General features: G+C 35.7%; 1 protein-coding gene across 9 annotated transcripts in view; it reads left to right on the top strand.

The window, feature by feature from the left end:
* Window positions 1-22788, top strand: part of ANKS1B (ankyrin repeat and sterile alpha motif domain containing 1B) — a 1079782-nt gene that overhangs the window by 166516 nt on the left and 890478 nt on the right. For all 9 annotated transcript variants that reach the window (XM_042947477.1, XM_042947476.1, XM_042947473.1 and 6 more), the window contains exons 3-4: window positions 5334-5490; window positions 12269-12565. In XM_042947477.1, coding sequence (XP_042803411.1) covers window positions 5334-5490; window positions 12269-12565 — 454 coding nt within the window. The remainder of the gene's footprint in view (window positions 1-5333; window positions 5491-12268; window positions 12566-22788) is intronic.

Genomic DNA, 22788 nt, shown 5'->3' with positions numbered 1-22788 from the left:
TGGGGTTTAAGTATTTTCTGTTCTTGCCTCATTCTTTGAATATTTAATGCTTGGATTCTAGACTCCATTATCTGAAATCCAAATTGTATCCCAAATTGTATCTAGAATCCAGATGGTAAGCTATGTGTACTTTTGATTCACTCTTTCTTAGGTTTTCTAATGAAAGGAGAGAACTTCCTCTAAAAATTTATATAGTCTGGTCCATGAAATTTCTCTTTGGATAACCTAGAAATAACTTGGATATAATTGCTTCTTTCCTGGATAAGGATATTAACTAGTTAAAATTTGCTCTTATTCAGTTTCTCTGGAAATCTATGAGAGTGAATTCAGTATAAAAAGAAGCTCCAGCTAGAAAATGGAGTGTATGTCCTAGAGTCTTTTGACCACGTTGAATACATTTGCAACTCTGTTTCTGTTAAGGAGAAGTAAAATCTTCAAGAAAGTCTGAAATAAAAAAGGCCTTAATTAATTTGAGAATTTCATTAGTTTGTTACTACTGTATCCATATAAAAATGACTTGTGTTTACTTCAGAGTTATTTAGACTACTAACAAGTAAGGGAGGATGGAACAAAATAAATGTCTTTGGTTATGATTCAATTATAGGGAAATTTGCTTTTGAGGTAAAGAAATTTGAATGTTGAACCTTCCCAATGAACTTAATTTTGCTCAGAACATATCCTGAAACTTCTTAAAAGACATTTCATATTAATTAGAAGTGTATTTATATCTGTCAGAAAATGAAGCAAATTAAATACATTAGCAAAAATCAATACTTTTAGAATTCCTATTTTTACCTGAACTTCTGTATTAGCTTCAGGCTGCAAAATGTTGCAATGATTTAAATTACGTTGTTATTAAATTTAATTTACTCCTGGGAAATGGAGTTATTTTTTTCTGTGATCTCATCAACCACATTAACTTTAGGATTTTAGAGCAATTCTTATTTATCAAATGCTGTATATAAGAAAGAATGGCACTTTATGGTTAAGATATAGAGGTTATTTCTCTGCTATTTTATAAACTTTTTTCATCAATATTACTTAATATTTCATGCCTACTAACCTAGCACAGTCAACATGTTCATTTGTTGATACCACGGGAAGATATAAGGTACAACTTAAATAAAAATGAAAATTAATAATACTAATTTGGGGGGATCCTAATGTTAAATAAATCCTTTCAGCTTAGATACTATAGATAGTACCCCAAATTTAGTTTATTCTTAATGCGTCTGGATGAAAAGGGCCTGTTTAATACATATTACTTGTAATATACATGGATACATCATAAGAAAGATTAATGGCAATTTGTTGATTAATATCTTATTTATGATTCAGTAAGACTGACAGACACAGTTTTGATCAGAAATATAACTTTAGGGATGCCTCGCTGGTTCAGTCAGTATAGCATGGGACTCTTGATCTTGGGGTTGTATGTTCGAGCCCCATGTTGGGTGTACAGATTACTTAAAAATAAAATCTTTTAAAAAAAAGAAATATAGCTTTATATTTCACAAATATGTTTTCACATTAGAAACCTGAGCCATGCCAGTTCATTAGCTGATATCTTTGAATAAGGTGAAAGGTACAACTTAAATAAAAATTTAAACACACATTTAAATTTACAAATAAACAAATTTAATAAAATGAATAAGTTTTTTAAAAACTTAAATATAATAGTGTTTAGTTAGGCTCTTAGTGTTCACCAAAGGCAATTTCATAGGCATACAGATTAGTTTTTTCAGATTTAGATATTAGGTACTGGTAATATCACATAATACAAATGTCAGTAAGTTAAAATTTTCACCATCTCATCAATCTTCCTGATAAATAAAGAATAAATGTATATTACATACATTATTAGAAAATGTCAACAGGACTTGAGCCAAGGAACAAATGAAACTCTGAATGGATTTTGTGGAGTAAGAGAAAATAGGATTGATGAACCCCTTAAACGATCTTCTTTACCCTTTGAAAGGAAATGCTTTTAGAAGTTTCAGAATATTTTTTTTTATTTGGTTAGGCATTGAGGAATAAAGTTAAAATTCTTCACATAAGTATCTTTCTCTGATAAATGAATTTGGAGAAGGCTATTTTGTGGTAGTGTAAATTCCACTTTTTAGTTCCATATATTTAACTGTATCTTCTTTTGGTATCATTTTACCTTTTATTTAAATACTGAAATCTTTCATTAAAAAAATTGCTGGGATTGGTAAACGTTGCTGTAGCTTGCCTTGAGAATATGTGTGATTGCATACAAATTTACAGTCATACCTGGTTTTCATTTGATTCACACCACAACCCATTCAGATTGTCAGGAAGACGTAGTCTTTAAATTCTATTTTAATAATACCTTAAAGACTGACAGAGGTTATTTGATTTGCTCAAGATAACCAAATTAGTAAATAGTAGAGTTGGTACCTTAAACCAGATATTCTGATTTTTAGCTGCTTTTGTTATTCATAGGTCTTGAATCCTTTTTACCCCATTGTAGCTATTTATCTCAGAATGGAAGACCCTATATAGTAACTCTTGCATGGCAGAGAGGTGAGGAGAAATATATGAACTGGACAAGCTTCAAGTGTCATTTGGATTTTCAGATTTCATTTTTACAAAGGTGATTTGCTGGAAGCATTTCTATTTTGAAAGGATTTTATTTTTACTTGGGGCAAGAACTAATATTTTCGTATAGTGCTTTACTGTTTATTGGAGTGGCTTCTTTTCTGTGATCTCAATTAAAGCTCCTACCAATATTGACCAGTAGGCATTATTATTATTATTATATCCCCTACAGAAAAGAAAAAGAAAACTGAGCCTAAATAATTTCTCTAGGGTCACATCATTAGGCAGTTTTGTGTAGCTGGGACTCAAATCCAAAATTTCTAAATTCAGATTTTATAATACTGGTTCTTAAAAAGAATATTAAAATGAGATTTATTCTTATTTTCACTGAAATCTTATCATTAGAAAATCTAGGACTCCTTGGAACTTAATATTTGTACAACATTTTTTTGGTTCTTTTTCATCATGATTTCATGCATTTATCTGTTAAATCTAGTGTTTCATGTGTGGGGAATGAAGAATAGTTTTCCCTTTACCATTCAAGATTCTTGGTTGAGGAACTTTTCCCTCTCCCCATAATAACAAGATAGATTAGCAGGAGAAAAACAAGAAGTTTAGTTACATGTATACCTCTTGTATACATGGGAGATAACCCAGAAAAACGGAATTAAACTGAATTAATCCCCTGAAATGGCCCTTGCCACCACCTTAAATACCATTGCCTGCTAAAGATGAAAAGATGTTTGTCAAAGAGAACCAGTTATGGGAGGTTAGGAGGAAAAGCACAGTAAACAAGGTATGGGGTTGTTGTACAGATAGAAGTTGCTACCTTCCTCCTTGATAATTCTAGAGATATAGAGTCCTTTTTCATTTTCTGGTACAAAAAAAAAGGGAGAGAGACTTCCTTACAAATGGGGATTTCTGTTATAAATTTAAATGTCTATTACAAAAGGGTAACTTTTAGTCCATTTTCAGAGCTTTTCCAACATCTACTCTTTCTTGAAAGTAATCAGCCTAAAATCATCCTTATGCCAAAGAGACATATTTTGGGGTGGTATATTCTGCTCCCCTTCACAAGTTTAGATCACATTCTGGGCATTATATTTTACTTTTCACTGTAATGTTTGTGTTGTATCATGTCTATTTTGTATGTTTGTGGGGGGTAGCTATTATAGTTCTAAACTATTCAGACTTCCTCCAATTTTTCTCATTTGTTACTTACATTTAAAGTCTGGCTTCATGAAATACTTAAATTTAGCTCTTTGTGTTACATTTGTTCTTACTACCAGTGATTTGTTATATATGAGAAACAACTTTAGAATTTATTGTAATTGCATATGTATATATGCATGTGTTTGTATATCTGTCTAGGATTTCATTAAGTGAATTTAATAGATTTATTTGCTTCAATTTAATTGCTTCATAAATGCTTCCAGGTAAAAGTGCATTTTTTTGTTTAGAGTTACTGTTTTTGATTGTTTGATACAAAATTCAATATAATGTGTACCAAAAATTGTTAATTGTTCCTGAAGTTGGATATTACAGTTCAGAATTTTTGCTTTGAAAATTTGTTGGGGATTGGGTACAAAATACTATAGGTAGGGTATGTTGAGTATGAATTGATATTGAATCAGTAGTGGAACTTGTCTCATGAATGAATTTCCTTCTTGAAACCATTTTTAAAGAAAAAAAATTTATCGATTGATTTTGTGAGAGAATGCATGTATATACGTGTGTGGGAGGGGCAGAGAGAGGGAGAGAGAGTACCAAGTAGGCTCTGTGCTGTCGGTACAAGTTCAGTGCAGGGCTCAATTCCATGAACTGTGAGATCATGACCTGAGCCAAAATCAAGAGTTGGTTGTTTAACCAACTGAGCCCCCCAGGCACCTTTTGAAATCATTTTTTTAAGCTTGGAAGGGAGAGATGAAGGAGTGCAGAAGTATGAATAACACATATTCATAATATGTTGTATCAATGGCTGAAAAATTATTAAACTTTCCCCCCCTTTCCTGCTGTCTGCTTTGTCTTTTACATGCATTTTCAATTTATTATTTCCACTCTTTGCAGGAATGATGTATAAATTCTCTAAAAGTCTGTTGGTAGCATGATTTTTTTTTTTTGTAAATAAGGAGTTTGCTTATCCTCAGCTTTTCCTTCATACTAACTCTCAGGTATGGGCTATTTGGGAAAAAACCCTTTTAAAAAAAATAGGAAGAGGTGTTTTTATTTTTACTTTATTTTTTTATTATTACTTTTATTTATTTATTTTTTTTTGAGAGAGAGAGAGAGATAGAGAGTGAGCAGGGGAGGGGCAGAGAGAGGGAGACACAGAATCGGAAGCAGGCTCCAGACTCTGAGTGCTCAGCACAGAGCCCGACGCGGGGCCTGAACCCACGAACCATGAGATCATGACCTGAGCCGAAACCAAGAGTTGGATGCTTAACCAACTAAGCCACCCAGGTGCCCCGGAAGAGGTATTTTTAAAAAAGTGTTTTACTTGTTTCATTCAGTTATGAAATTAGATAAATGTTTCCTAAATGAATTCTATTAAGGACGTTCATTGGTTAGTTAGCGCTCTGTTTGTGTATGTGGTGTTGGTGGTTTTCCAGGTAAGTAAAATTGCCAAATGTTGAATAGGCTAACACTTAAACCCAATTTTATGTCTCTTACTCTCAATTGCCAACCAGCAACTGGTATACTTTCATCGTTACCTGTTTAATGAAATCTGTGTGGTTAGCATATTTTCTTTTCTGTTTTTTTTTTTCTTCTAGGGACATAGTTCTCAAACTACTTCAGTATGAGGCATCAACAAATGTAGCAGACAACAAAGGCTATTTTCCCATTCACCTGGCTGCCTGGAAAGGAGATGTAGAAATTGTGAAGATTCTTATTCATCACGGACCATCACATTCTAGAGTCAATGAACAGGTGCACTTGTCAAATGTTTGTTCATGCTATTGTTTTTTTAGTTTTGCAAAGTAAGGTAACAATGAAGAATTGATAATTTTTGTCTTTACTCTGCCAAAGATCTTTTCACTGCTAAATTTCCTAAAGGAGAAATTGTAAAGTTCCTTTGCACTTGTATTAGTTACATTGGCACTAAGTTGGGCATTTATAAAGATATTTGTTAATAAGAGAATCCCACATAAAGGAAATAATTGTCATATTTTTGATTGCCTTATATAAGCATTCATTTTGTAGTTTTTGAATAAGATAGAACAGAATTCACATTTGTAATATGAATTAGAGCTTTTCTTTTTCTTTTTCTTTTTCTTTTCTTTTTTGAGAGAGAGAGAGAGAGTGTGTGTGCACCATCAGGGGGGTGGGCAGAGGGAGAGGGAGAGAGAGAATCTTAGGTAGGCTCCACACCCAGCATAGAGTCCAACAGGGGGCTCCATCTTGTGACCGTGAGATCATGACCAGAGCTGAAATCCAGAGTCAGTACTTAACCGGCTGAGCCACCTAAGCACTCCGAATTAGAGATTTTCTTAATAAAATTTTAAATGCTAAAACATTGATGATGGATTCATTGCAAATGCTTCCCGTGTATGTAGCACTTTCACAGTAAATAGAATTTTGTGAATCAAAATGCAAAATACAGTATATACAGTTGGTAGTCATAACCGTAAATATTAAAAAAAATTTTTAATGTTTTAATTTATTTTTGAGATAGAGACAGAGCATGAGCAGGGGAGGGGCAGAGAGAGAGGGAGACACAGAATCTGAAGCAGGCTCCAGGCTCTGAGCTGTCAGCACAGAGCCTGATGCGGGGCTCGAACTCACGGACTGTGTGAGATCATGACCTGAGCTGAAGTCGGACACTTAACCAACTGAGCCACCCAGGGGCCCCACAACTGTAAATATTTTTAAGTTAAAAATTTCCTTTGTGTATGCTCAGAGTGAGTTGAATAAAACCCAGCAGCAATATAATGACAGAGAAAGTAAAAATATTTGCAAGTGCATAATATCCATATTACACATAACTGACATATTAAGAAAGGAATGCCGGTCTCTCTATTCTAAATAAATAAGACCCACAGATTCCAGAAAGTAAAATATGGTCCCCTAATACAGTATGATAACAAACATCTTGAGCTCTGCATGCCCCCTACTGTTCCCATTTTGTAAAACTATATTTGAAAACCAGCATGCAGTCCAACAATTGAATTACAACCATGGCATTAAGCTGCAGGTTGGCAGTTGTCCAACATCAATGCAAGTAGGTTACTCTAGGGCAAGCACATCTAATAAAGTGCAATTAGCATACTGTTCAAATGCATACAGACTTTGCAAGCCTTTGACTGAAATTCAGACTAAAGAATGAAAAGTAACCATAGCTCTAACTATAAACACCAAAGGGAAGAAAAATACATTTTTCCCCCAGAAAAATGCACTTGTAGAAAGTTCCTGTAGGTAGGGAAGATGTTTTATTAATTGGAAAAGTGTATTACTAATATTCATCACAAAATTTCTATGCTTATAGGTTATAGAATGCAGAATATTTTTATGCAAATATACTCATAAATTCAATATTTAAAAAATGAGAGATATGTCTATCTTTATCAGCATATCATGCTGAAGGGAAATTTTTGGGAATGCTGTTATGTTTGTCAGAAAATCAAAAGTGAAAAGATCATTTGTGGGATGAGCCATCTGGTGGTTATTCTTAAAACTGTCTGAATGCCCCAAAGTGAACCTGAAATAATAAGATGCAAAAACCATCCAAGGTTAAAAAAGAGGATGCTAGTTTTTACAAGCAAAATATTTTTTAAATGACATGAAAATAAAAAATACACTTAGAATTAATTTATATTTGAAAGTTGTTTTGTCTTGTGTTTTCTAAGGGAAACAAATTGAAAATTTCTTGTGATTTTTAATACCTTGTTTTAATATTTGTTTGTTTTTTATATGGTACTCCTTTAGCACTGGTCTATTTCTATCATTCAGTGTCATTTCTCCTAAAAGTTTCTGATGTGGGAATTCTATTTTCATAGCAACTTTTCATTTTAGGTTTATTTATTTTCCCCCTCTGAATAGGACAGAAATATACTAGTTACTTATAAACCTTTATGTATTTAAGCAATAGAGGGAAAGAATAAAAATGGTAATTAACATATACTGAGACATAAGATAGCCAGGTTATGCTAAGCACTTTCACCTATAATATGTTATTTAGTTAATTCTCACAACCTCTGAAGTGATATTATTACTCCCATTTTATAGGTGAGAAATCAGGCTCAGTAAAGTTACATAACTCATCTAAGGGCACACATTACTGAATTACTAACAGTCAGACTTGGACTCTAATTCCAGAGCCCTCCACAATAGCACATTGGTATTGTCATTGTAAATCCGTTGCTTATGGAGTATTTACTATATGCCAGGTGATGTGCAAAGTACTTCTCTATGTTATCTTACTAAGCTCTACTGTAGCCTGATGAAGTAGGGATTAAATATTGTTCTTATTTTATATGTGGGAAGCTACCTTGGAGAGATTAAATAACTTGCCCATGATATCACATCTACTAAGAAATGCAGTTGTCATTAGTTGTTTTTTTTTTTTTTTGATAATTTTTTAAATGTTTATTTATTTTAGAGAGAGAGAGAATGGGGGGGGGGAAAGGGGGTGAGAGAGAGAGAGAGCGAGCATGAGCAGGGGAGGGACAGAGAGAGATGGGGACACAGAATCTGAAGAGGCTCTAGGCTCTGAGCTGTCAGCATAGAGCCCAATGCGGGCTCAGACTCAAGAGCTGTGAGATCATGACTTGAACTGAAGTCGGAGCTTGACCGACAGAGCCACCTAAGCACCCCAAGAAATGCAGTTAATATTTGAAGGCAGGTTTTTCCGATGCAAAGCTCAAGCTCTTAACCAATAATACTCCGTATTATTATAGTAAATTATGTGTAATTGTCAGGGCTTCATTCTGATTTCTGAAAGTAGTCTTTGGTTTCTAATACACCTTTCTTTAAAAATAACTCTGTCTTATATATTGATATTTAAAGTTTACAAAGCATTTTCCTAAGGTTTATAGAGAGGATAATATTCTAATTTTACAGATAAGATAGGTTCAGAGAGATTGAGTGGTTTACTATTGCTTGTAAGTGTGGGTTATTAGCACTTCAACCTAGGTCACCATTTTATACTGCTCTTAAAATTAGTGGTCAGTTTAGGGCAACATAATTTTGAAAACAAAGTAGACCTTGCCCCGATTATCATTTTGATAATTGATACATCCTTCCCATCTTTTGTCAGCTGATTTATTATTTCCTTTTTTCTGATGTCATGCATGTTTACAATTTATATCTCTCTGTATATTCATCTCTTCCCCCCCTTTTACCTCTTTCCTCCTTTTTTCCTTTAACATTAGGGCAAAAACACGAAGAGCCTAGCTCATAAGTATATTCTCTTGCCATTTACCAAAATTCAAACCTAACTAGTGTTAGTTTCCATTGGTTTTACTTTCCAAAGCAAGATGTTTTGGAAAATAGCTTTTGTTAGCTGTTTTTTTCCTACCACCCATTGTCTAGAAGTGTCCTATAGTTTTGGAGAACACCCATTTGGTTAAAAAAAAAAAAAAAAAAGAAGAAGAAGAAGAAGTAGGGATTAACTGTTCAAGAATGTTCGTTGTAGATCTACTAGCAGTTATCAATCAGTTCTTCTTCAGAGTCTGTTTATTTGAAATTAGATTCTTTTAGATCACTTGTTAGTATGGATACAAGTATACAATCATGCCTCTTATAAAGATAACACAGTTGTGGTCTTTCTCATGTGACAATACAAGTATGTATTGATCATGGATGAATTCTATGAGTATTTTCTTCTGAGTAAGTCTGGCATGGTTGAAATAATTTTTTTTGACTTCTGAACAATGATAATTGGTGTTAATAGACAAAGTTTCAATTTTGCACTTATAATATCCTATGCTAAGGCCTCTGCAAAAGTAGAGAGGTCTTTGAGGAATGATTATTTCATAATTGCCATTTCTTTTTCTCAAAGAGGTGCTGTTTTGAAAATTGAATTTCTTTCCAACCAAGCGCAAATTTTATTTGGTCAGAAGGCATATTTCTAGATCATATTTTTATGGTGTAGAGTAGTAAAATTGATTTTCTTATCAGGCTTCTACAACTTAGCCAGATAAACAGGGAATGTAGACCTGTATCTGGTCAGTCTCTATGAGGAAGTAGACTGTAGCAATACATTCAAACTAAGAACGGGAATGACTGCCTCCAAAATGATGGAAGAAATAATGCCTCCAGCTGGATTCCCCATCCATCAGATCTTAACTTTTTGGTGACTGCCTCCAGGGAGTAGGTTTTTTTCTGGGCCTTATTCTTTGGTCTTCAAATGCCCTCTTCTGATACTTTTATTTGGAAGGTAAGTAGTAAGAAGCCTTTTGTAGTGCTCATTTAAAAATTTTTTTGCTACTCTGTCTTTAAGTTTTCAAATCCTTCCTCTGCTTTCAACTCTTTATTCTCAGCTTATCTGCATTCATCGGCCAGAGCAAGTCTGAGTTACTTTTAGGGACATTAAGATTTGTTCCGGTTTGAACCCTACTTACTCTTTTATTCATATGGTCAGAGCATATATCTAAGTATTTATTTCCTATTACAACTCAGGGTTCTTTTCAGCAAAATCTATAGAAATTCTGCTTTCAGATCACTAATTTCCTTTCTTCTTTGACAATATAACAATACTTGGCAGGCAGTGTGGTGTAGGAGAAATGAACCAATGTATATACGCATTCAGCAAATGACAGTAGTAATAGTTGTTATTGTGGAAGATGGTTTTAAGAGCACTGACTTTGGGTCTAGGTTACCTATGTTCAGATCCTGGCCCCAACACTAAAAGGCTGTATATTTGAGGGCAAGTTATTTAACTACTCAGTGCCTCAGTTCCTCATATATAAAATGGCAATAATGATAATATTCGTATCTATCTCACAGTGAGGTAAACGTAAATGTAACTTGTAAATGAGTAAACATCTATGGAATGCAACTGTGCCTGGTACATAGTGTTAGTTATGATGATGACTCTGATGATGGCAGCCCCTTTCTCAAACCTTCATTCAGGATCATTGCATTTTTGCTATTAAAATTTCTTGTTTACATTTTTCCTGACTAACGCTTCTACCTCCTGACATAGTCATATACCATCTATCTACACCATTTGCCTAAATGTACTAAAACATCCATCTACCTTATGAGTCGTTTAGTAAATTTTAATTCCAGCATAGTTAATATACTGTGTTATATTTGTTTCAGGTGTACATTATAGTGATTCAGTAACTCAATTTATTACTCAGTGCTCATCTAGATAAGTGTACTTTTTTTTTTAAATAGTTTTTTTAAGTTTATTTTTGAGAGAGGCAGAGACAGCATGAATGGGGGAAGGGCAGAGAGAGAGGGAGAGAGAGAATCCTAAGCAGGCTCTGCACTGCCAGCACAGAACCCAATGCTGGGCTTGAACCCACGAAGCCTTGAAATCATGACCTGAGCCAAAACCAAAGGTTGGACACTTAACCCACTGAGCCACCCAGGCACCCCAAGATAAGTGTACTCTTAATCCCCTTCACCTATTTCACCCATCCCTCTACCCCGCTCCCCTCTCGTAACCATCTGTTTGTTCTCTATAGTTAAGAGTCTGTTTTTTGGTTTGCTTCTTTTTTTTTCTCCTTTGTTCATTTGTTTCTTAAATTCCACATATGAGTAAAATCACATGGTGTTTGTCTTTCTTTGTCTTATTTCACTTAGCATTATATGCTCTAGATCTATCCAGGTACACTTTTTATCTTGCTAAACTTCTAGGAAAATCTTCTTGATTTTCCATTGGAACCTTATTAGGTGTATATGTAATACTATGATACTTCTTGTAGATTGTCTGGCAATGGGTCTCAGTCTGTCTCTCAATCCATAATTACATTTCAGAATGATGCTGTTTAATCTGAGGGCCAGTATGTCTTCATTCTCTTTGCTAAAGGAGCAATAATTTGTACTTACATGGAAAATGAAATGAAACTTAATTTGGGAAATCATTCCGTAACTCTTTCGTTATCAAGAATTTACCATTTCAAGTGCCTTTTGGAAAGCCAGTCTGTTAAAAGTATGTTATAATTCTTATTACTCTCTCTCATTAACAAATGTCATGGAAGTATGATGCATAGTACAGATAACACTGACCATCTGGGCCCAGCAGGGCCACTGACTAACATGGCTAAATCATTTATCGCTCTTGAAAATTGAAATATATAATATAGGGAAAAATTTGACTTTTCCTCTTAAAATGATTAAAATTGTGATTTTTAAAAAAAATTTTTTTTTAACATTTTATTTATTTTTGAGACAGAGAGAGACAGAGCATGAACAGGGGAGGGGCAGAGAGAGAGGGAGACACAGAATCGGAAGCAGGCTCCAGGCTCTGAGCCATCAGCCCAGAGCCCTACGTGGGGCTCGAACTCACAGACCACTAGATCGTGACCTGAGCCGAAGTCGGACGCTTAACTGACTGAGCCACCCAGGCGCCCCAAAATTGTGATTTTTTAATGCAATAAATGATAGATCCTTTTTATCAGATATTCTATTAGGCATACTTATTAAAATAGATAAGTCATAAATTTACATTTTCAAAGTATCTTTGGTTTTAAATTACTGTTTAGATTTTGATAACTGAATTTCTGAAAATCCTAATCTTACATCTTTGTCTTAACAGAACAATGAAAATGAAACTGCGCTACACTGTGCAGCTCAATATGGACACTCAGAAGTAGTTGCTGTTCTCCTAGAAGAGCTCACCGATCCTACCATCAGGAACAGTAAGCTAGAAACACCTTTGGACCTGGCAGCACTCTATGGACGACTTAGGGTGGTCAAAATGATCATCAGTGCACACCCTAACTTAATGAGCTGCAACACTAGAAAGCACACGCCACTACACCTTGCTGCTCGGAATGGTCACAAAGCAGTTGTTCAGGTGCTTTTGGAAGCAGGGATGGATGTGAGCTGTCAAGTGAGTCTCCTTTTAGCTTTGCATTGAAAGTAATGATGCTCTTGCTTTGCTTTGAGATGCAGATGTTAAAAGTTGTATGTACAAATCTTATCATTTTTAAAAATTAAATTGTCCAGAAATATTTTTGTAACTACTACATTCAGTACACTGTGCCACATACTGTTTGGAAATATGAAGAGATATAAGGAGTAATTTCTAACCTCATTCTAATTTTAGGGCTATAGGAGTGAAAAATTATTACTAGAAGGCAGTTGTATGTGGTATCATTAGTAATTGTTTCCTTTTTTCCCCAGTGTCTAGCACATAGCCCGACACACACTAGGAATACAGTCAAAGTTGAGTGAATGAATGAATGAATCACTCAAAATTCAATTTAACATTTTTGAGTATGTATGTTGTGTTTAATATGTTGACACATTTAGAATCCCTTTTTTCACAGCCCCCCTGTGGGATTGAGAACTATTAAGTAACAGTTAAGAGATGAGGAGTCAGATTCAAAGACTTAAGAAGCTTGCCTAAGGATGTATAGCTGATAAACCTAGAATATGAATTTATATTTACTGATTAAATTCCAGGCCTCAGTAGTGTGCTGTCTATACATGATTAATGAAGGAGTGATCACTCTGCCTAGGGCAATCAGAAAGAATTTTATTGGAGAGTTGTGATTTGAGCTTTGAAGCGTGGGTAACATTTGGATAGGTTTTATTTCTCCACAAGGAAAGAGCAACCTACTTTTTTTTTTTTAAGGGCAACCTACTTTTATTATCTGTTTCAAGTTAACTCCAATTCCAAGGTTAGCTTCTTTTTTCTTTAGCCATTTTTTCATTTTACTACTGGTTTTTTTTTTTTTTTTTTTTTTTTTTGTCTCCCAAGCCAGTGGCAGCATTTTTATCTTCCAGAGACCCTTTTGGTTCCTGTCAGATTGTGTCTTCTTCCCCTGTGTATTAGTATGCTATTGCTGTATAACAAAGTCTCTTGAAACTTAATGGCTTAACATAATAACTACTCATTTAGCTCATAATTCTGTGGTTGGTGATTTAGTCTGAGCCTTGATAGGTAGCTCTGTTTTGGCTGGGTTCTCTCATGTGTCTGGGGTCAATTATAGGTCATTTGAGTAGCTCTGTTATAGGATGTTGCCTGGGGTAATAGTGAGGCTGCCTTGTGTCTTTCATGATCCAGCAGGCTGCCTTGAGCTTGTTCATGACAGGGAACATAACAGTAATATGGTTCTATGTGCATGCATGTGTACATATGAGAGAAGGAAGGAGGGAGGGAACAGGAGTATACAAGGTCTCTTGAGGTCTAGACTGGGAGCAAGCATACTTACTGTCTTTTCTGCAGTGTTTGATTGGCCAACAGTTCACAAAGGCAGCTGAGATTCAAGGGTTGGGAAAAGAGATTGTACCTCTCAATTACAAGGGGGTGTGAATTGTAAAAGGGGTGTGAATACCCAGAGGGAACAAATGCAGCCAGTTTTGTAACATTCCAAGTGGAATTAGTGTTCACAACTGTGGGGTTACTTTTCCTAGGAATTGTTTAGAGGTTGAATCTTGTGTCTCTGGGGGATTTTTCATTGAAGTTTTAAAAATCATAGGCCTTCCAATCCTACATTTAAGGCTGGCACCCTAAAACAGACTTTTAATGAGAGGTTTACCTGTATTATTTAGTTATTTAGATATTTATAAAACCTTTTTTAAAAGATGTTTATTTTTGAGAATGGGGGTAGGGGCAGAGAGAGAGGGGGCCAGGGGATCTGAAGCAGCCTCCATGCTGACATTAGAGAGCCCAATGCAGGACTCGATCTCATGAACTGTGAGATCATGACCTGAGCCAAAGTCAGATACTTAACTGACTGAGCCACTCAGGTGCCCTTATAAAATGTTTTCTTAATTTTTTAATTTATTCTACTTTAGCAGTCTTGAAAATCAGCACAAGAATTTTTGTAGCCTTCATATTAAAAAAAGCAACAACTTTCCCCTCAAAAGGGTATTGAAATGAGATACATATTTACTATTGTAAACATACTTTCTCTAGAAGTATGTAAACATACTTTCTCTAGAAGTATGTTTAATGATAAGCTAGATATTTATTTTCTTTATGTTGAATTTCTTTAATCTAGAATTACTGCTTTGATAACACTTCTGGAATACTTTTAAATTTGGTGGCTCAGAGTACTTTATTAAATTTTTTTTTTAACGTTTATTTTTATTTTTGAGACAGAGAGAGACAGAGCATGAACAGGGGAGGGGCAGAGAGAGAGGGAGACACAGAATCGGAAACAGGCTCCAGGCTCTGAGCTGTCAGCACAGAGCCCGACGTGGGGCTCGAACTCACGGACCGTGAGATCATGACCTGAGCCGAAGTCGGACGCTCAACCAACCGAGCCACCCAGGCGCCCCTAGTACTTTATAACCAAGGACTTTACGATGACTGAGATCAGTAACACACTTCATGTCCATGGCCAAAATGTTTTCATATTTTGTACTAGATGACATGGCCAGAAGAGAAAGAGTCTGGATTCAATTTTATATGTATATGGTACATCTTTTCTTATGCAAAATACTACTTACTGTATTTTGTGCTTTTGGAGAATTAAAGATAAGTAAGATCTCTGCCCAAAACTTAGTGGAGGACACAAAAACTTGCAAGAATAACTCCTATACATGACATATTAAAATAAATAGTAGGGCAAAGTGCTAAGGACATAGCAGTGAAAAACTATGGATTGTAATATGGAGGACTTGAAGAGACACTGATAGAGTGATATTTGAAGAGGACCTTGAAGGTCTTTAGGATTTTGAATTTAGATATAACAGCTTGCAGATGTGCATTTTATGTGGTCAAAAGAGTGTTTTAAGATATTGAATTTGAATGCTTTTAGATGGGCTGTATACCTTCTAAGGTCCCAACCTTTCTCTACCATCATTGCCAGATTCGTTCCTTTAGATTTTCTACTTTGCTCATATAGCATTTGGGTTTGTTACTACACATATCAGGTGAAAGGGGCACAGTATGTTTAGACCACTATGAACTTAATCAGAAGCATCAAGGCTGATACCTGATGCTCACTCTATGATTTCATCTTGAAGGTTTTCTAGAAGTAGAGCTGACAGCATATTCTAAAATACATTTCGATGAATTGAATCTTTCAGCATTTAGTTAGCCTTAGTTGATGTTTTTTTGTTATTATTGCTTTGTTCATAGAAAATATGTTTTCTGTTTGTTTTATTGCCTTTTTTTGGGTCAGTGTTTAATTTTATTATGTGATTCAAATGAATTATCACCAAGTTTGCCCATAAGATTCACTGCAAAATGTTTTAATACCAAATTTGAAGTTGGTATTTTTTGATATCTCACTGTCTGAGAGTGAAGAATACCAGACAGTAACCTTGAACTGTTTGAATGACTTTAATATTCATTAAATTGCTCTAGCTAACAAGTTGGAAGTTACCAGTATTAAAAATAATCCCATTTGGTAAATTACAGCAATACACTATTAGACTTTAATTACATTCAAGTCATTATGAATAATTCTTTAAAATTTAGAGATGGCTCTGGAAGATCTTGTCTTTTCCTTGTAATTACAAATGTTTTAAGATGCATAATTTGTGTTAGTATTTTCTGTAGAAGTTTTGGTTTCTGCTTCATTTATCTCTGAGCAGTTTTGAATTATAACACATATTTGAACTAGTGAGAAAAACAATTTAATTCCAGCTTAGGTGAATTTCAAATTATATTTATGTATAAACCCTTTAATCCTAAAGGATTTCTTAATAAAGAGAATCTGTCATATTAAGATATTAAGAAAATGAGTTTTAACTGGCAAGAGTCTCTTGAAATTAGTAATCATTTTTATGGATTTCAAACCTGATTTGAGTAAGTGGGTAGTAACTCCAAAGACTATGGACTCTTTTTATGCTAGTTCTTTAACTGTATTTCTTGTAAGCTTCTCTTATTAAAATTTAAAAAGTTAAGGACTAGCAAAATACTAAGTCAACTGGATTTTATTTTAATATTAAATGAAATGGAAGTAAAATTATAGAAAATTAATAACAGTACAAGTTCCCGTACTAGTAGCTGTTAAGATATAAAGCTGAGTAAGGTACCATTTTTGTTCTCTAAGTGCTTATAGTGGCAGGAGAAATGTGTGCCTAAATGGATAGATTACATTTTAATAATCCATTCACTCTCCTTCTTTCCTAGATAATTATTGAAAATTTTTCCTTTCTTCCCCAAACTTTAACTCTTTCCTCCCTGTTATTTCTCTGTGATCTTGACTTTGCTTTTACTTAACTGAGAAAATAGAAGCTATTACATATTTGAACCACCACATTTGCCAGTGGATGTGTATCTGCCTTCCTTCCTGGTGCTTTAAATGAACTTTTTAGGTTTATCCCTAAGGCTGAGTCCTCTACTTGTGCACTGGATCCTCCCCTTAAAATACTATGCATTTCCCCCCCTCTCAATTGCATCATCTTTATAGGGACACAAAGATGTTACATTTCCCATCTTAAAAAAAAACAACAACTCTTTCTTGAACCCACATTTCCCTCTAGTTCTTGTTCCCTTTTTCTGATCCCCTTCATAACATATTTAGAAAGAGTTGATTTTACTCATTATATCAAATTTCTTTCCCCCATTCTCTCTTGAAGCTACTACTCCATCTCTCTCACTCTTTAAATGTTTTTCCCTTTGGTGAAGGTGACTAATGACTGCCATATTGTTAGATCCAACAGCCAATTCTTTGTCATCATTTTACTTGATTTATCATTGGCATTGACAGATCTCCCTCCTCTTTGAAAGGCTTTTTTCTTTTGACATCTGAGTCACCATTCTCTCTTGCTTCTCTGCTCCTTCTTGGTCTTACTTTAAGTAGAGCCTAAGACCTTGAATGCCTTTCATTTAGCCTTGCAGCTAGATAAATCTGTCAGGCCTCACACACCTGTTATCCAGAGGAGTTGGTAAAGGATTAAACCTTTCTGTTTTCTGTCCTCTTTTGTAAAGTCACACCTCTCTGTCTTCAGCCAGGCTTTGTTTAATTTCTTCCCAGTAGATCTTTACCCTGTAACTCTGTAAACCCCTGTAATAGTTAGCTATTGACATTGCCACAATATTCTGTTCAATAAACACAGAAATCTCAGTAGTATATAATAGTAAGCAATGGCCTTTTTTTTCTCATTCACAGGTTTGCAGGTAATCTGGGGAAACTCTGCTTCAGGCTGTAAGTTAGCTTGCTCTGGTCTATGTATATATTCCCTTTTTCCTGGGACTAGCCAGGACATGGCCTAAGTAAGCTCAACCAACAAGGCACATTTTAGTATCTACTTGTATCATGTAGATGCCATACATTGGCTAAAGCAAGTCACAAAGCTAAGTGCCAAATCAAGGGGTGGGGAAATATACTTCAGCCATGTAAGTGGATGGTGCTGCAGTCATATGACAAAGGGCATATGAAACAAGGAGCGAAGAGTGTAATCTACTCCATCCCTATTCCATGGTTAACTGCTCTCATCTTCCTGATCTCTAAGTATCAGAGTGTCCCAGGGCTTAGTACTTAGACCTCTTTTCTTCTCTGTCTGTACTTACTTTCTAGTTGACCTCATCCAATCCCTTGACTTCGACTGACATCTTTGTCTGACAGTAACCAAATTTATTCATCTTGCACCTTACCCTGAGTTCTAAATTAGGTACATAATTGCCTGCTAAACATATCTATTGGATGACTAGTGGGCATCCAAGCAACATTTCCAAAACTGAGCATCTAGCTTCCATAATTCCTTTTCCCCAGATTTGCCCATCTTCCAGTCTTTCCCATTTCAGCAAATGGCATTACCATCCTGCTAGTTGTTTGGCCCCCAGACAGAATTTCTTTCATATTTTACACGCAGTTCCTCAAAACATCCTATTGGCTTTGTGCTCAAAATATATCTAGAATTTCACTACTTTTCATGCCCTCTACTATCACCACTATAGCTTGTCTTGTACATCTCCTGCCTCCTGCCTGGTTTCCCTGCTTTTTTCTTTGCCTCCATATTAGTCTGCTCAGGCAACCATAACAAAATCCCAAAACAGGGCAACTTAAACAACACATATTTATTTTCTCAGTTCTGGAGGCTGGAAAGTCTAAAATTCTGGCCAATTCTGTTTCTGGTGAGAGCTCTCTTCCTGGCTTGTAGATGACTGCCTTCTTGTTGTGTCCTCAAATGGCCTTTTGTGCAGAAAGAGAGCGAGCGAGAGAGAGCTCTGGTGTGTCCAACTCTTATAAGGACACAAATCCCGTGAGAAAGGTTCCTACCCTTATGACCTCATTTAATGTTAATTACTTCCAGAAATGCCCTGTTTTCAAATACAGTTGCACTGTGGGTTAAAGGTTCAACATATGAATTTGGGGGTAAGGGGTGGACACAAACATTCAGCCCGTAACAGATTCTTTTCAATCTGTTTTTAACAAAGCAGACATTAAACTAAACCAGATTATATCACTTTACTGCTCAAAAAACTTCCAGTGGCTTTCCATCTCACTCGGAGCAGAAGCCAAATTCCTCACAGTGGCTGACAGGTGTCTTATACAACTTAGTTCCACTGCCTTTTTGAAGCCACCTCTAACTATCCTTTGCCATTTTTTCACTTAGCTTAGCCCTAGTGGTATTGTTGCTCTTGCTGGAACATACCAGATAAGCTTCTGCCTCAAGGCCTTTGCTTTACTAACCCACATGACTTCTACCTGTGCTTTCTTCAGGTGTCTGGTCAAATGTTACCTTACCAGGGAAGCCTTCCCTGACCTATCTGACTCACCACTCAAGCAGCTTCTTTTCCTTGCCTTTAACTGAAAATCCATCTTCCCTATTGGGATACCATATTCCCACCAGCAATCTCAGGCCAGGCTACTAGGCACTATGCTACATAAATAAGACGATTTGTTCCCTGTCCTCATGGAGTTGAAGGATTAGTAGAGAAAACAGGAACTAAAACTATAAATGAAAATTACCAATTGTATTAGTGCCATAAAGGAAATACACTGGTTGCTATGGTTTTGAATGAAGGCATGGGGATGTCTCTCTTAGGATGTGCCACTTAATTGGTCCTAGCCCAAGATGGTTTATAAGAAAGAGAATATACATAGAAGTTGAATGAATACTCAGAGAATTTCTGGAAAAAGGAAGCATTATAAGAGGGGTGCAAGATAGTACAGTTACATATAATCAGTCATTTACCATGTATTTATGGGGTGCCTGCTTTGTGCCAGGCATTGCCTACTATGTGCCAGAGAATATAGTAGTAACAGAATAGAAATTGTGCCTACAGAAGGGAAGATGACTCTATAAAGGTATGGAGTAAAGAACAGTGAGATATGGGAGAGGAACTCAAAGTTATAGCAGTTCACAGGAAATTTCTTTGGTTAGCTGTTTTATTGCCAGGTTGTGGAAGAGTGTGTATTTTTATGTAGAGTGCAAGGATCCAAAGAAGAGACTGAAATTGAAGATGCAAGAGAAAGGGTGAAGATACTTCATGAAATTCAAGAAGTGGCAGGGCGTGATAGATAAGAGCAAAGTAGAGGATTAGCTGTAAGGAGGATAACAGAAGAAAGGACAGGTAAAGACAGAGGCTGGAATTACCTTACGTTAAATAGGAAAAGTCTGCCTTTGAATAGGAGGAACATTATTTCTGAATTATTTGAAGACACATTTCTCTTATGCCACCCCCCTCCTCAATCTGAACTTTCTTATAACCTTCAGCTATTCTTCACATGATGTTTTTCTGTCTTTTGTCATTTGGGACCCTCTTCTCTGGGTAAATTTCAATCTGTCAACGTTCCTGTAAAAGTTTATTACCTACAGTTGAACACTGTATTCTAGCTATAGTCTAGCTAATGCAGGATACAAAAGAACAGTTTCTTCCCAGCTTCCTCTGAAATCATGTGCAGTAAAACCTTGGCTTGTGAGGATAATTTGTTCTGGAAATGTGCTTGTAATCCAAAGCACTTGTATATCAAAGCAAATTTTCCTATAAGAAATAATGGAAACTCAGATGATTTGTTCCACAACCCAGAAATATTCATATGAAAATGATTAGTTCTGTAACATGTTACAAAATAATAAAGAAAATACAAAATATAAAGAAAAATAACCAAATTAACCTGCATTTACCTTTGAAAACTTTTATGGCTGGTGTGAGGGAGACAAGACAGGAGGGTTATTGGGTAGGACGACTTTCACTGTCACTAGTGGAATCACTTCTATCTGTTGGCTCAGTGAAATAAGCCATGCAACTTTAGTTTCATGCAACTTTAACAGGGAACTTATCCAGTGACACTTGCTTTTGCTTCCTTTTGAGGATTTCGCAGAAATGTGAATTGCACTGTTGTGAAATAGATTCATCACTCTCATTGCTACAGCCTTATTTGGGTGGTGCTTTCCTACAAAATTTTGCATTGTTTCCCACGTTTCACACATGTCCCTAATCTCATTTGAAGTGTGGGATTGCTCCACCTTTTTTTCCTCCTGCTCTGCAGATGAGATGCAGATGTAGACTTATAAAATCTTGCAATTTCAGCCATTCACATACCTCATTTATACTTCTCGATGACTTCCATCTTCACTTCCACTGTAATCATCTCCTTCTTACTGCCTGTCTTTTCAACCTTTTTCTGCATGGCCATTGTATATGCTCCCTTGGATGGTGACTACAGTACAGTATTAATAAACTTGTCATACACTGTATTTAATGTAACTGGCAATAAGGCAACAGAGGAAAGGGTCTATGTCTGTAGGCAGCCTGACCTAGAGTGAAGCAGAGCATTCTTAAACTTATTCTTGTATGGAAAAGTGAAGGACTGTCCGTCAGTGCTTTGAAGTGACAAAAAATACACTAGTGCTAGTTGTGGGCATCTTCCAACGTTCTGAAAAATCATTGATTTCTGCCAAACATCATGGCCTGAGACCAAGCATCTGAGCTTGGGAGATGATCACCCAGAGTCTGCAGCAAGACAGAGAGAAGAACTTTTGGCTCAGTTGTGATCATATGCCGTTTGGCATCACTTATTACTTGTATTACAAGACATCGTTTGTTAAAAATTATTAGAAATGGTTGCTTGTCTTGTGGAACATTCACAGAACAAGTTACTTGCAATCCAAGGTTTTACTGTATTTATAAAGGCTAGGATGTTCTTATCTTTTAAATTCTTTTATCCTAAGAGATGCCCATAGGGCTAATTGGTACTAGCCAGGGTGCCTGTGGTTGTTACTGCCGAGTTAAATGCCATTCTAGTTGGCTTTTCGTTATCTCCGTTGAAGTTATCTTTATTCACAGGTTCTTATTTCTTACAATAGTTATGGGTCTTGCTTCTCATAGTTTTCATCTCCACTGGTACCTGTGCTATTTTATCTGCTGATCATCACACGGTCTTTATAACTTGTCATCTTTTTCTGTTTTCTCCTTTAATAAAGAACTGGTCTTCCTTTATCTGGTCACTCTCTTTTGTAAGCTCAGGAGGGCTATGTTAGAGTGTTGAATTCAGAAGGGGGAACCAGTGCAGACAAGCTCTGACATCTCTACATCTCTTTTCTATCTGCTGTTTTGGCAGTCTGGTGGAATACATAACCCAAGAAACCATTTTAAAACACCTTGAAATTCTGTATAAAATATAACAAAGATTTCTTTATATGTGTGATTGAACTTCCCACAGAAGCCACAGGAATACATAGGGCTAAAAACAAAAAGGAAAGAAAAACTCTGGACTTAAAACATGGTTTCACCCTTTCCTATCCCTTATCTTGTTTTTTCAGCTTTGGTGCTACTGAGATTTGGCCTTAATAGACATTTCAAATCAATAAGCTAATTTCTTTTGCCTTCATCAGCAATTCAACTATTGACATTACTATGTATATCATTTTATTTTCTGTCTTAGCTGTTTTCATTATAACTTGTGTTCAGAGGGATTTTTCTTTAGCAGTGCTGAGATATGAGTGCTTCATAGCTCATTACTGGATAAATTTTTAAGTGTTACTGTATTATCAACCACATAACTATCTGTTTTATCTATCTTGAAAATTATATTTTATTTTATTTCGCTTTATTTAATTTCATTATCTTATTTTATTTTTTGAGAGAGAAAGAGAATGCATGCAAGGAGGGGAGAGGCTCAGTCGAAGAGAGAGAGAGAATCTCAAGCAGGCTCCACACTTAGCGCAGAGCCGACGTGGGGTTAATCTCACAACCCTGGG

Source organism: Panthera leo, chromosome B4, assembly GCF_018350215.1.
Source record: "Panthera leo isolate Ple1 chromosome B4, P.leo_Ple1_pat1.1, whole genome shotgun sequence".
NCBI classification, from domain to species: Eukaryota; Metazoa; Chordata; class Mammalia; order Carnivora; family Felidae; genus Panthera; species Panthera leo.
The sequence above is the reverse complement of the archived record's forward strand: the minus strand, read 5'-3'. Positions and strand labels throughout refer to the sequence as shown.